The sequence below is a fragment of the Polypterus senegalus genome, chromosome 1 (genome assembly GCF_016835505.1).
Source record: "Polypterus senegalus isolate Bchr_013 chromosome 1, ASM1683550v1, whole genome shotgun sequence".
NCBI classification, from domain to species: domain Eukaryota; kingdom Metazoa; phylum Chordata; class Cladistia; order Polypteriformes; family Polypteridae; genus Polypterus; species Polypterus senegalus.
The window spans coordinates 75,007,600-75,023,432 of record NC_053154.1 but is presented as its reverse complement, the minus strand read 5'-3'; the positions used below and the strand labels follow the sequence as shown (position 1 = coordinate 75,023,432).

The window sequence follows — 15,833 nt, the reverse complement described above, 5'->3', positions numbered from 1 at the left end:
GAGATTTCTGAAATTTAAGGACACATGGTCATTGAAGGTTTGTAATGCTCTCTGTTCTTCCTCAGTGACATACGATTTAAAAAATAGCTTCCACCTGATGCTTTTTCTTTCATACCTAGTGTTCTTACCATTTTCTGTTTTCCCTGTATGAATTTGGTAACCAGTGTAGATCTGTTTGTTTTAGTATTCTTCACCCAAGTATTCAAGAGCTATAACATACCTGTAACCTCTTCACAAACAGGTGCATTGGACTGCAGCAGGTTCTGAAGGAATTCACTGCAAAATAAAATGAAAAATCACCCAATACATCCCAAAATTATGATGAGCTATTTTAGAGAGAAATACATCCCAAAATTATGACCTATTTTATAATTGTGGCTTACTACCTAATTATTATGTATCTCATAATTAAATGTATTAAATATTATATTAAATATTAATTTTTTTTCATTTGTTGGCATAAATGGACTTCACAAATGGCAGCTACTTAATTGCTCATTTCAGAGCTATTAATGTTTTAATTTTATGAAGTCTTTCTAGCAAACATTACAACAACAACATTTATTTATATAGCATATTTTCATACAAAAAGTAGCTCAAAGTGCTTTACATAATGAAGAATAGAAAAATAAAAGACACAGTAAGAAAATAAAATAAGTCAACATTAATTAACATAGAATAAGGGTAAGGTCCAATGGCCAGGGTGGACAAAAAAAACAAAAAGTAAACTCCAGGTGGCTGGAGAAAAAAATAAAATCTGTAGGGATTCCAGACCATTAGACTGCCCAGTCCCCTCTGTTATGCTATGTTATATTAATAGTTATGCTTTTTGTATTTCAGAATTGTGATACACATTCAATTAGCCTGTTAAAGTTTATTTTATATAGCACCTTTTACAGTGGGTTCTATCACAATTTACTTGATATAGCGAACAAGAAAACATTTCAAAGAGCAACATAATAATGCCACTATAAAGGTGCAACATTAGTATGGAAACAACTATAAAATACAGCTAAAGAAACATTTTATTTAAGAATTTTTTTCACTAACTGAATAAAGTAGTGTGCTGAACCTCCACTGTACTCCTTGTCCAGCTTTCACTGTGTGGCCCAATACAGCTCTGAATACATCATTTCAATTGCTAGCAATGAGGAGGTGGCATATAGTGAGGCAATTTACTGTACCTTCTGACACAGTGCTGCTATGACAGGATAGTAAAAACAAGGAGCCGGCTATAGACTTAAGAAAGCAGGAAGCAGAACATACATAAAATCATTATCATTGAGGATCTCAAGTGAGTAAATCACCATATTTTGACTACCATCAATAAGACTCACCCACAGTTTTTCATTCTTAAGCACCTGAGAAAAGCCCAGATGTCTCTGTATATGCTCATCAGCTTCTTTATTTGCACAGCAGAGTCCCTGTTTACTGACTGAATAACATCCTTGTAATGCACTAGCTCTAATCAGAATCACAAAAAATTACAAAGAGTGGCACAGAGTCGGCACATAATATTACCCACATAGGGAGCCCTTCTGTTTAGTTTTTATGCAACACACAGAAAGGCAAACAGATTTTCTTTTTACACCTGGAGTGGAGAAAGAGCTTAAACATACAGTGCATTACCAATACTCAACTTGTTTCTGAAAAATGCTCAATAAGAAAAGTCACACAACATTAAATGAAGATTCATACCCAGAGCTGAAATTGTATCCTTCTGGAATGGCAGAACATTTGTGATTGACCAGATCCCAACCACAATATGGGTCTCGAGCAAGGACACATCTCCTACAAGTGTCTCCATAGCTACTGCAATTAGCCAATGGAAGCTGCTGCACTTCCAATGTTGTTCCAACATAGAGATATCCCTAGGTAATAAAAATAGTTTCACAGCTACATTAAACATTTAACAAAATAAAACGAAGTAAAGAAATTGCTTCCTCAACATTATCAGTGCAGTCATTTTATGTTATGTTGTACTTAGCTTGGGCCAGATGGTGATGCACTAGTTAGTGCTTTTGCATTACAGCCTTAGCAACCTTTGTTTGATTTCCCACAAGGTCATTGTCAGAATGGGGTGTGCATGTTCTCCCAGTGTCCAGTGAGAATTTGTAAGAGAGTTATGGCCTTGCTTTCTATTCAGGGTTCCTTCTTGTAATATGTACCTCCCTTTGATCATCTGCTAGACTAAGTGAGTTCCAAGGTATCCTACTTTAACTGTGATATTCAATTTCTGGAAAAGTTCAATTACAAGAAATATCGACACTAATTAAGTTTCTTGAATAGGTATCTGATTGGTAGATGCCAGTTTAAAATTTGATTTTATATCTGTCTAACAGCAGGTCTTTAAGTAGTAAAAATAAATAGGTTCAGACAAATTTGGAATGAAGATCTGCAATCTTTGTAGTTTTCCTTTAAGAAAATGCCAGCATATGATATAATCATTTCTGGGCTGAAGAAAGGACTCTTTTCTCAGTGGAATTTCACATACTGGATGTCTTTAGAAGGAAGACATCCTATTGCATAAACATAGGGGAGTAGCCCAATGGTAAAGGATATGGGATGGGTCCTACCTTGTGTGTTGTGGGGAGCAGAAATAGCGTAACTGTCTCAAGACATCTGCTGTTAAACTCGTTTTCCAAATTACTACAACACTTCAGAAAAGTGTTGTAAGATGGTTTGCAATGATCATCTTTCAGGATAAATCTTAAATTTCTACAATCAAGGAAATATGTATTCATTTATGTATTCTTTTATTTTTTATGTTTGATTACATCATGAAGGAAGATACTATGATGTCTTTAACCTGCTAATATAATACTAATATAATATAATATTAAGATTGCATTTGATGTCCTATACATACAAAAAACACTGACATTTGGTTGAATAATACAGTATACTTGTATTCAACATGTATTTAGATTGGTTTTGGCTGGTGGCAGGGGTTGGGAGAGCTGGCAGATCAGTATCTTGTCAGGCCTGGGGCCAGTGAACTTGAGATCTGTTCCTGACCATACTAATAATATTTTCAAAACTTGTACAAATGAAAGATGAACTCCATGATCAGACATAATCAAAACATTTCCCCATTCTCACTTTTTATAATTTGATCAAGTTAATGTTCACATTATTTTGTCCCAGGAATAAAAACCTTATATTCCTTTTACAACAGTAAATGATGTCATGTTGGCAAAGTTGATGGTTGCAGTTACTATTTCTTTTTTTTTTTTTTTGTTTTTCCTGCGGTGGGCTGGCGCCCTGCCCGGGGTTCGTTTCCTGCCTTGCACCCTGTGTTGGCTGGGATTGGCTCCGGCAGACCCCCGTGAACCTGTAGTTAGGATATAGCAGGTTGGATACTGGATGGATGGATGTTTGATTTTGTTATTAGAATGGCTTTGTACACTCATCCACTTTTTAACGCAGTTCTTCCTAATACATGATTACTAGGAACCTGATCCTATACTAGCATCATAATTTCCTGAATACCTGTTATCACTCACCCATCCATAGGACCTGCTTAATTCAATTTTAAGATCAAGGGAACCTACAGCATAGCTTGGCATTGTGCATGGCTGGCCCCTACACTAAATAGAAACATCAGGCCATTACAGGGCACACTACTCATACGCACATACATTAAATTATATTGGTTCTACTGAAAAGAAGGTAAAAGCAGAATAAAATCAAAGTGGATATGAGAATAAAGTGTAGACTTCATATAGACAGTTGTGATGATGCTGCACTAAATGTCTTAGGATATATAAACCGATCATTATTTTGCACAAAGGAATTTTTAATGCTGTCCTGAAGACAATTAAGTCTTAAAAGCTTTTTGCTGGTAGGAAATCATATTGTTGATTTAACTCATTATTGCAGGGATAGGCATCTTAAATGTACTGTGACTTTACGAGCACAGATACCAAAGTGATGTGAATTAAATGATAATCAATCTAGTTTCTTTAATGCAGGTAGCAGCAGACTCATATTTACCGTGATGGTGTCAATTGTCATTGCTGTGACTGGAGCTTCATAGCGGAAAACTGAATATTGTCCAATTGTGAAGACTTCATCATCACTGTGCATCACTTTATAAATCTTACCCTTTTCTGTAGGTAAAAAATAGTGAGAGACAAATAAAGTCTTGCAAAATAAAAACAGTCTGCAGTTCTTCATATTTAAACTGTTTTTGAAAATAAAATATTAAGTTAAGAATAAGTCACAAACATACATTGAACAGATGCAATGAAAAAATAAAATACCTCCGAAGAGAACTGAATCAATGTATATTAACAATGACGTTTGCTGTCTAGCTCAGGATTAACCTACAGCAACCTTGGAATAATCATTTTATATATTGTCTTTTTTCATTAAACACCATCCCACAGAAATACTAAAATTGTTTATGATGACTTTTTACAATTGGAGCAGAGGCAGCTAAAGCGGCTTGCTCACTGACTCATAGCCTTGGGGTTTAAAGTTAGCCACTGAACTATACTGCCTACCTGTGAAGAAATCGCTTATCAACAAAATCATTCCCAACAAACAACTTCAAGATATTTAGAATGTAATTGATTATTTTCATCTTAATGAATGTTTGTCATTAAAGATGTGTATGCTTTGGGGAACTTTCAGATTAAATAAGAAAAAAAGATGAAAGTTGATTTCACACTGAAAAATAAAAATAAAATTAGAAGCACAATGTTTTAAACTGTTGAGTTTTCAACAGTCAGATACTGTATATCCTGATGCATCCACCCATATTTGGACTGCTTTCTCAATTTCAGAGTCAAGAATTATCTGGATGTCCGTCTATTGCAGGTCAAAATCAAACACATATCTACTCAGTAATGTCAGGCCAATTTTGCAGTCACTAATGAAGCAGATAGATACGCTTTTTTTCTGGGGTATAGGAGTAAATCAACACAAAGTGTGAACTTGCAAACGCACAGATGAATACTAGCCAGGAAATGACCCCAGGTCCTTGGAGCCGTAAGGCAGCCAACCACTGCATTACTTAAACATTCATCTTACATTTTTCTGAACCTTTTTAAATCAGTTCAACATTGTTAGGTTATCAGGCACTATTCAAACAGCATCTGAAGTAACTCAGGAGATAATTTCAGGGCCAATTCACTCAAATATCTACCCTCAGTCATACCAGCCCTGTCTATCATCTGTGCCTCTGAGTTGTGGGAGACAAAGCACAGGTCTTAAAAAAAAAAAAAAAACTTACATTGGCAGGGACAGTGTGCATATTACAGACATTTAGACTGTCACTGAGTCACTAGGAGACAATTTTATTTAGTGGTCAAAGACGTTTTGGGAAAAATTGTGTCCTTAATTGTAATTTGTCAGCCTTAGATGGACTCCATAAAAACAGTTGTAAACATGACTTTCTGATGATGAGGGGTATTTTGTATTTTTTTTTCATAGTCTGTTTTATCCTCAGATAATATGCTGAGTTTTTTTTGGCATCTTTAAATTTACCCTTTGTGAATCTCTGTGTACCTTCTGTTTGCCTGTTGTCATATTTATAGTAGGTATGACTGTTTTGTGACTTTTTGTGCTGATACTGGTCCATTCTTTTTAATCTTAAATTGGGCTCATAGTTTTGACTTGACTTCCAATCCTCCTTCACCAACAATATTTAACTTGGTAAGAAATATTTGAGTGGTTAAAAGTGTATGTTGCCTAAAACCATGGCTGCCATGTTGCCTACACTGACATTTTCCAGATAGCTGCAGTATGTATATACTGGTTGTGTCTGATTTAATGCTGGCAGTCCATTTGATGTGATATTCAAGGATTCAGTTTGTTTCTGTGGCTTTCCACTAAGGATGTTAGCTCATTGATATAACTTAACTTTATGGCCATTCAGATCTACATAAAACTATAGTAAAAGAATAATGATTTAAGGTTAAAAGTCAAAATGTCACGAAGCCCAGTTTCTATCCTGATAGCACTGGTTGCAAGCCAAGAATTATCCCTGGACAGATTGCCAGTCCATCACAGGGCTTACTTACCTACAAAGACGTATCATTTTGTAATTACTAACATATGTTTTGATGTTGTTTTATGCTTCATTTATTTCATTCATTGTTAATTTGTTCTTTTTTTTGTTCGCCAAATCAGTGATCTGAGCCATTAGAAGGGATTTTTTTCTTGATGCACCAAAGCATTTAATCAAGGACTTTCACCAATTCATGTTTGTGGATTAAAAAGTGGAACAAATTCATTATTGGTGCTCTGTTTTGGGATAATATCCTATTGATATTATTATTGTGACATGTTTTATTCATTGTTCTATGGGTCTATTACCTGTTTTTCTATGTAAATATTTAAATTATTTCTTTAATTCTTTGAATATTTTTTTCTCATTAATCTTTCCAACTCTGTTCCTCCATTTTTTGGATTATTTCAGCCATACAGAGTTCTTATTATTTGATTATTCTTAAGCCAGTGGCAAATTACATGAATTCTAGTTGTAGGGGATATCAAACTTGATGAAAGCAGTTGCTGATCTCATTGCTGGAGGATGTCAGATAACGCAACCAAAAACTGCAGGGCATGTCAAATTACATGACTCAGTGAATACTTTCCTGCACACATTCATTCCTGCAAGCACACTCCTTTTTCTAACAGCTGATAATGTACAAACTAACAAAGACTGTGCTGTATAAATGCTTTCCAGGTATAGCATAATCAGCCACAATCTTGACCGTTTTTCTTTTTTCCATTCTGTCACAATTTGGTTAACATGAGACATCAAACAGACTAACCTCTTTTCAGTTTGTCAGTTCCAAAAAGCCCAAGTTTCTTATTCCTTGTAGCTGTATTATATTCATTGCACTTCTGAATGAGTACCCATTGGTTCTCAGCTCGCACACACACAGCCCACCTCTGTAACTTAAGACAAAGTTTTGTCAAGGTGAGTCACAGACGGGTGAGACTGAGCTGCTGGGTGTGTCAAACTACAGGACTGTAAGTCACCGGAGTGTGATGTGACAGCCTCCAACTCTCTGAGATTATGTAAATAAAGTATGCGATTGAATATCATTGAAAAAGTTATGTAATGTGACAGGGCCTGTAATGGTAGTAAAGTGATCATTTTACTAAACCACAGATTAGTGCAGTGATGATTCAATGATCCTTTTAAAACAAATTGGCAAAAAACCAACAAACTCCAATGCACCTCTGGTTTTTCAGATGTCTGTGGATTCATAGTGGGCCTTCACTGTGGCAGTTATTATGCTGGTACTTAACAGATTGTAAATATGTCAGAAATTTTTAGTTTACATGGTAGTTTGACAAAAACCATTTTACGCAAGAACAAATACAGAAATGGTGTTTAAAAAAGTCTATGGATGATCACATATATGTAGTATAAGCACTTACACAAGTAAAATCTTAGAAGGAGTTTCCATGACAGTTATATAAACTTGAATACCAAGATAATGAGTACCTGTTGCAGAGATCTGCAGCACTGATGCTTTTCTTTTACTTAAAATACATGTGTTTAGAGTACAAGGAAAAGTTGCTGTATACCTTCTTTCTAACTTGCCATGATGGAGAACATAAACAGATATAGCACATCAATGTTGTTCATAAATGTAACAGTTCAATTAAAGTTGCCATAATTCATGGAACAATTAAAAAAACATTTTCCAGAGGCACTGGACAAGTCGACCAAAACCCAAGGTGAAATTAGTGACAGTGAGGTTAAAGAAACCAATCAGCACTTAATTCAAAACCTGTACAGGTGCTGTCATTAGTAAATATATGAAGCTGAAGTTGAAGGCCCTGTGATCAAGCCTGCAGGAGTGTGCTTTGCTCACCAGGCTCTGTGTGACTAGCCATGAGTGTTTTGTTAATCAACAAACTCCTAAATAAGCACAGAACATGCTGAGTAAAATAAAGAAGTCAAAATAATTTCTTACACAGTCACTGTATACCAAAGCACAGGGGTAAGGATCTCTAGAGTTGAAAGGAAATAGATGAGGAAAGGAGAGAGTAATGATCTAATCTTGAATCCAAAGGTAATGAAATATAAATAGCATTTGAGATACCAACCTGTACCCAGGTACAGCACATTGTAATAGGTTTCATCTGAAGCACGGACACGGTCAGCAACAATCTTTGTGTAGCGTTCAACTTGTGGTAGATTCAGTGGCTGCATGCCAGAAGGATTAATTATATCTTCAATTTCTGAGTAGTCTCGGATGATGCCAAGGACTTTTGCAGTGTAACTGGAAGTCACATTCTTAAAAACACACTGTTTAAAACAAGAAAAAGTGAATCACTAAGACTTATTAGCAATATTAATTATGAAAGAATACAGTATATCCTAATTTTGAATTATTCTTGCATTCCAACTATTGTAACATAGTACTGTTATGTTTAGCTATTTGCTTTCCACAGATCTGAAACTCAATTAAGCAGGCTTAGTATGGGGAATAAATGAATGGATGGAAAAGGAAATGCAGAAATGAATAAAAATGTCCAGAGCAATGCAATATGTGCTAACACTGATTTCATATCCTCTGTTAGGCTTGTAAGATAAATTCTGGCTCATCATATCCTAAGATATGTACTCATCTCTAGGGTTGACTCAAATGTAAGTTAAATTAAAAACAAAGCTTTGGAATTTAAAGTATAGAATATATGGACAGAAAGTAGAGGGTTATTAAAATAACTTCATAGTGATTGTCTAGTTTTCTTAATTTTTCTGTTATTTTTCAAAACAAGACATGAAGTTTTATGACAGTGTCTGCATAGGCATTGGTTTTCATAACCAAATGTAGTAATGGTTGACCCATCTCCTGTCAATCTTATATTTCCTAAAGAAAAATAACATCTAAGAAGGAGTACCAAGAATCAATATATTAAATATGTGTTTTTATATAAAACAAGATTTATTAAACTCTTTAGTAAACATTATGCAAGGCAGCATGACAACTGGAAGTGGTATTAAACTGCAATACAAATCCTGTGTAGGATTGTAATACACATTTCTCACATACGTAATATAGATGTCAATAACATTTAGAAAAACCTTTTTAGTTTCAGATTCATAACTATGACATGCCATGTTATGATTTTTCTCACTGGGAAGCTGACATTTTTCTTTTTTAATACTACAAAAAGATAAAAAATATCTAATAAAAGATATTATAAGAAAGTATTAATGATAGAAAAAACAGTATCTGTCATATGCCAACATACTCCATTCATGTTTATCTCCTTACAATCCCTTCGAAGACAGAGTTGCTGAATTGGACTTGAAAATTTTCAAGATAGGTAAAATTTCCACCTTTTCTGATTCAGTCAATCAACAAATGCAAAGTAATGGATTGGGCAGAAATCAATTTATATTCACATATGGTGACTTTATCTCTAGTTCGTTTTGAATCAAAGGTGGTTTTGTTTTGGGAATTTGGCTTCTGCATTGTAACATCAGGCAGTCTCCTCTAAATCAGTGTTTCTCAACCACTGGGTTGTGGGTTGGTGTCACTGGGTGTGTGAGTGGGTTATGGGTGGTAAGTGATCACCAGCCCTGTTCGATATTTGTCCCCAAATTTATCACACACGCGTGTTTCACCAAGGGGAAGCCCAATGCTATACCATTAGCACTCATTTCATCAAGGAAGACTGGGTCATAAATAAAGTTAAAGATGAAAAACTGGGTTACAATACCGTAAATGTTGAGAAACAATGCTCTAAATCACTCCTTACTTCCTGAAATAGTACAAGCTTAAGAGAGAATGAGAAAATGCTAATGCATACATTCAAAGAGTAGTTTGCTAGAATACTCATTGGTGTCTTGACTATTCTTATATAATACGATACCATGGCTGTCAGTTTGACTGTCCAGGATTTTAAATCACCTGTAGCTCGCAAACCATTTTATCTATTGACCTGAAATTTGGTACACATATACTACGCGAACCTGTACTATCCGATATTTGGGTGATGATTAGCCTCCAAGGTCAAAGGTCAACCCAGGAAGGTCAAAGTCAAAAATCAAATAACCTGTAGCCTGAAATTTGGTACACATATACTATGCTGAAACTCTGCACTACAGCTTTATATTAAAAGCGAGTTTTGGAATTATTACTATTTTTATTTCATTGTAGAATCAACTTTCGGTATCGGGCAGCAGGGCAGCTGTGGGGTGCATGCGTATGGGTGCTGTTCTCATCCCTACCACCTTCACCATCACTTCCCCTAGCTCTTCATATCTTAAATCATTCTTGAGGCAGATTGAAGATTTAAATGCCAGCTTAAGTGAAAAATTAAAGAAAACGTAATTGCAACACAAAAACTGAGTTATATCAGTTTTAATGTGAAAAGATACCGACGAAATAAGAGAAGCAGTGGGCTGCTATGGTGGAGAAAAGAAGAGCAGCTCAGGAAACAGCAAGCGCAGAAACCTCTGAGCAAACAAATGCTAAACATGCAGAGAAAGAAAGTCAAGTGTATTCACTGCACTTTATTGCAGTCTGCCGTTACCGGTGTCAGTATAATAGAAATCATGTTCCTGAAAAAATCACTTCATAAAGTTAAAGGTGCATATTTTACGGCAACAGCTCATTTATTTCAAATATTTTTTTATTATCTGTAAAATATGATCAGTGTGACAGAACAAATGATTAATCTGATTACACAGTTGACATCATATGTTAGCTCTTACCTTTTTAAGATCTTGTATTCAGAAATACATTTTTTTACTACCAATAAACAGTTGAAGAGCAGAATACAAATAAATACATAATGCAATAATATGGCAATGACACAAGTTGAACAAACTTTTACCATCAACACTGTTTCAATGTACATACAGTAATATGGGTCAGACAATGGCTTGTTAATGAATGCATAAATTCAATTTTTTTTTCAGGTCATATTACCATTGAAAATGACTACCATAATTCATTTACCATTCCAGGTCGCTGTTGAGGCAGAGCAGTTGTATATCCTTTTAGCCTGGATGTTCTGAAAGTTTGGTCAATATCTGAGAGAGAGTACGCACAAACCACAGTAGAATCCCTACAGAAATGGAAAGCAAAATTCTGTGAGCTGGCAACAGCCATGTTAAATAGTAGAGGATTTAATACATTTGAAGCTTATTGTCTTATTAAAAAATCTAACCAATAGGTCCCATAATAATTGGAGAATGTTTGGAGGAGACAATTAGTTCCCTTTAATCTTCAAGTCATTTTCTGAATCAGATTTTGATTACAAAATCATGAATAGGTGTAGCCCATCCTGGTAATATCAGGTGTAAGCCAGAAATCATCCTTGAATGTGAATGCAGCACTTTGCAGAGCACACCCACACTCACACCCATATTTTGAGTCCAAGTAAGAGTTCTCAGTTAAATGAACATGTACAGTTAATCTTTGTAATGAGAGAATCAACTAGATTACTCCAAGAAAGCCCAGGAAACCATATGGACATGCTGAGAGTCAGTCGGTTAAAAGCTGAACCCAGGTCCATGGAGCTACAAGGCAACAGCACTGACCAGCTGAATCTGTCACCTGTAATTGATATCTGAATGAAAGATACATGTTCTTAATGCAGTATGTTAATGATATTATACCCTAATTTATATAGTAAGGATATTAAAAACAGGAAGCGGCACAACTCTGGGGAGTGTTTTTTCCTTGCCAAATGGAGAACTCCCAGCTATAAATTCCCCAGTGTCTCATGGGTTTGCTCATGCCTCTTCTTCCGTTTGGCCATGTCTATTACACCATAGTAAGTGCTTGAGGGCATGCTAGTTATATACATATTTCAGCTAGACCCTTTTGCAGTACTTTTATTCAAATGCCCTTCCAAATGTAACATTTTCACTCTGTAATGGAGACTAACCACAGCAGCCCAACACAAAGAGTCTCCTTTTGTCCAATTTTTACATAACGCTTATTGTTTTACTCACTATTCAGATCTCATGACCACAGATGAAGATGAGAATGAAATCTGAGGTCTGAACTCCGAGTGAATGATAACAGTGTGATCCAATGTTCAGATTTGGTGGTCATTGATTAGTAAGTGCCTGGTGACCAGGTGACCTAAATAGCAAGGTGAGTCTCAGCCCAAAGAAGTACTATGGAGCAAACATGTGTGTTTAACACACACAAAGCAAAGATAGATAGTTGAGTACAATTCCAGGTGGATGACACTAATGGATCAGACAGATCTAGACAGACTAGGTTTGGACAATGGAAACAGAACTCAAATGGACATGTGTGAACTGCAGTTCTTTGGCTCACCAAGCATTGGAGAAAATGCCATATATTATTCCTTCCCGCTTTGTGTTACTGTTCAGCACATAGGCCTCCTTGAACTGGTTGAATTGTCGAAGTGTGGATGGAAAGCCACACATCACTCGAGCTTTTAAAAATGTTGTCCATGAATCTTGGAGAGTACCTCGAATTCCTCCTTCATCAACCTGTAAGAAATATGGTTGCAGCATTTTGACAGAGAGGCAGGTGTCTTAGTTATTTCTTTAATGCTGAAGCAAGACCACACAGTAAAAGTTTAAGATAAACTAAGGTATCAATATTAAACAGCTTTAGCTAATGGGTTGGGGGAGGGGTAGCATTACTTGAACAATATAACCAAATGTGTTAAGCTTTCAAGCAGGCTCATATTCAAATACTGTATACAGTATTCAATTGTATTGCCTTTGTATTATTTTTCTCTGAAGCTCTGGCAGTAGCTTAGATAACCATAGTGTTAATAGTTTGGTGTCAACACAGTTAACTACAGTTCACCAGGGTTGCTTCTTATACTCACAAAAAGTGGAATTGCATTTGTCTTAAAATAGACTTAACTAGTATATGACCAATCTTCACCTGTTCATGAACATGACAACACATGGATACATAAATACAATATACACTGCATTTATACTAAAAAAAATCAGAAAAATAGGGTTTTTTCCAAAAGACCAATTTATATCTCCAAATGCCACAGTTTTGCATTGGTATTTAACTTAAATTTACCCTAGTTTGGGTGATGGAGTACAGAAAACGAAGCCTAAATCCAATAATATGCTGCCATATGGTAGAGCAAATGAATGGCATGTCAAATAAGTATGCCTCATTTTCTTATCTAAATATGACATTTTAAGTAGATTATATTTGCTAAATGATAAATATCTTTTACCTTTAATGATTATGATTTAACAGCAGCAATATTGTCTTATATCAAAGTTCTGTTTTTTGTCAGTTTTAGCCAGGAATTTTAAAAAGGTTAAGTTAAATTACAATTTCAATTTACCTCAAGCAAGGATTTGTTGTATCAATAATGGCAAAAAAAAAACACTTATATTTAACTTAATTCTGAAATACAAAATGTTATCTGATCACACTTTTACCATGCAGATGCGGCCTATTCTTGCCCGGTATGGATTTTCATCCATGGTAGATGTTTTGTTAAGTTCTGTAAAGAAGACATATATCTCTTCTTTGTATTTTTCCTTCCCTGGAATAACAGCTGCTCCAGCAAACTGAGGATCTGCAAAATAAAAATTAGTTAGTGGAATAGGAAAATTCACATACTCTTAAAAGTGGACCTTTTGGTGGTATAACTTTACTCTAAGAAGATTAAAAACAGATATGTCCCCATGGATCAAGGGAATTGCTTTAAACCAGTTCATGTTTTGTGAGACTGGTTGGAATAGCAACCCGTAAACAGGTCATCCTTTAGGACTGAACTTTGGAACCACAGTTTTAAACAATACATCATAGACATGTGTACACTTGTTCAGGAACCTTGCATTGTTAAATAAAACTATATCAGTAACAAAAATAACAATAGTCTCTAGAAGCTTATGATTGCATCCCATGGGCATACCAAATAAAATGTGAAACAAAGGCAAAAGTTTTTCCCAGATACTTCAACTTTAATGCCAAGTGTCAGAAAATTGATTTGTAATGTTTTTTTCATGTCGTCATTTTGTTTTGATGTAATACTTTTATTTTCTTTTACATCTATCAATTATTTACCCTCCAAATTTGGCTCCCCATGATCTTTAACTGTTATGGTTTCTGTCAATGCTTATGCTGACAGCATTGGGTGCATGACAAAAGTCAACCATTAATTACATGCCCCATCACATGGAGCCAATGTAGAAAAGGACTGTTTAATTTGTATAGCTAAACACAATGGAGGAGCAAACACTATATTACAGTCGCAGCCCAGTAGTTTCCTAGTGACTTACATACAGTAGCTTAGCTTTACTCAAGACCCCCTCAAACTCTACACTCTGGGTCTATGAATATTAAGTATGGGAAAATTGCAAAGTGGAGGTGGATATGCCAGGTCAGATAGTAGGGTTTTTCCTTCTATGACTCCAGACACATATGCCTATGTTGTAGCTTTCACCTACCATTTGCCTTTTGCTGGTCTGTCCCTCTAGTCATTGGAAAGTTTTATCTTTCTTCATAACAGAAATCCTCCACTAAAATTCTTGCCAACCACTAACATAACTATTCAATAAAGAATTATAAATCATTATATTTTTAGAGATCTGGATGCTCTCATGAAACCTGACAATGTCTTGTTATCCATAATAAAGTAACCTCTGCAGTTATGCACATTTATTTTAATGGGTAGATATCGATTTATCAAGTTGAAGGGCAGGATCAAAATGACAGAGTCACAGACATTTAAGTTTTAAATTGCCTCAAGGAGCCATACAGTAAGTCACGGATGATGCAGACTAAGACATTATCAAATGGAAATTAGCTTTAAATCTAGAGATGTGCAACATAATTTTAAGGGAAAAAGAGACCGGTGGAGCCACTATTATTCATTTATTTTATAAACCTTTGTAAGTGCTTTAAAAATGGTGAGCAAAATAAATAATTGTAAAATTTTAATGTCTACAAGGCAGCACTATAATAACCACTGAAATTGCTTGCATTTGTTATTATTTGAACAGATGCTCTAGAGATCAGATAATTACAATATTGTTGGCTTCCTTATATTGTAGACAGACAATAAAGCTCTGAAAATATTCTAGAAGCAATTATAAAGAATGAGAAATGGCTGATTGTTGAGTAGAAATCTTTTGTGAACTGGTGCCTTAATAGAGTCTCTAAAAGGAAAATCATTCTAATTAGTTTGTGTGTCTTCATCAGTGGTTTTCAACGCCAAGACTTGGAGGCCACAATGGCTGCAGGTTTTTATTTCATTCAATTTATAAACCAGTTTGTCATTCTTACTTTTGATTGATCTTTTTGTGTAGCTAATGGGCCTACAAATATTTCTTTGAATATTATTTTTTTGTTTTTTGCATAACTTTTAAAAGTTACATGTCTTTTGCTACTTTCTTTTTAAATAACCCTTTCTTGTTTTCTCCTTTAATTGTATCCAGATGCTCATGATTAGCAATGAGCAGTGAAGACACAGATACAGACAACAATGAATTCTAAAGGGAGCAGTTACCTCACTGCCATTGTTATATGTCTGCACATTAAGAAGCATTTCTGACAAATGAGAAGACAAGTGAATATTACACTGATTGTTAGGGGTATCAGCATTTTGATTCAATTAAAGGAGCACACTCTGCAGAAAAGGGTTAATGAAAAATAAATTGTCAAGGGGAATTTAAGTATGTTAAGGTCTGGGAAAAATACAAATATTTTCTAATTTCTTAGAATAAGAGAATAAGAATGACATCTCACTAAACAATGTGATGAATTAAAAAGTAAGAATGATGAACTGATTGTAAAATTGATTCGAATAAAAACCTGCAGCCATGAGAGTCCCCAAGGACTGGAGTTGAAAACTGCTAGTGTATATCTTTCCCAGGCCTT

At 35.1% G+C, this 15,833-nt stretch overlaps 1 protein-coding gene across 1 annotated transcript in view; it reads right to left on the bottom strand.

The window, feature by feature from the left end:
* The window catches only part of si:ch211-113g11.6 (uncharacterized protein LOC559008 homolog), a 48,225-nt gene that overhangs the window by 8,288 nt on the left and 24,104 nt on the right, over nt 1-15,833 (bottom strand). The window contains exons 7-13 of the mRNA XM_039750874.1: nt 13,388-13,527; nt 12,279-12,457; nt 10,944-11,052; nt 8,077-8,278; nt 3,997-4,112; nt 1,699-1,871; nt 221-276 (exon numbers count right to left, since the gene is read on the bottom strand). Coding sequence (XP_039606808.1) covers nt 221-276; nt 1,699-1,871; nt 3,997-4,112; nt 8,077-8,278; nt 10,944-11,052; nt 12,279-12,457; nt 13,388-13,527 — 975 coding nt within the window. The remainder of the gene's footprint in view (nt 1-220; nt 277-1,698; nt 1,872-3,996; nt 4,113-8,076; nt 8,279-10,943; nt 11,053-12,278; nt 12,458-13,387; nt 13,528-15,833) is intronic.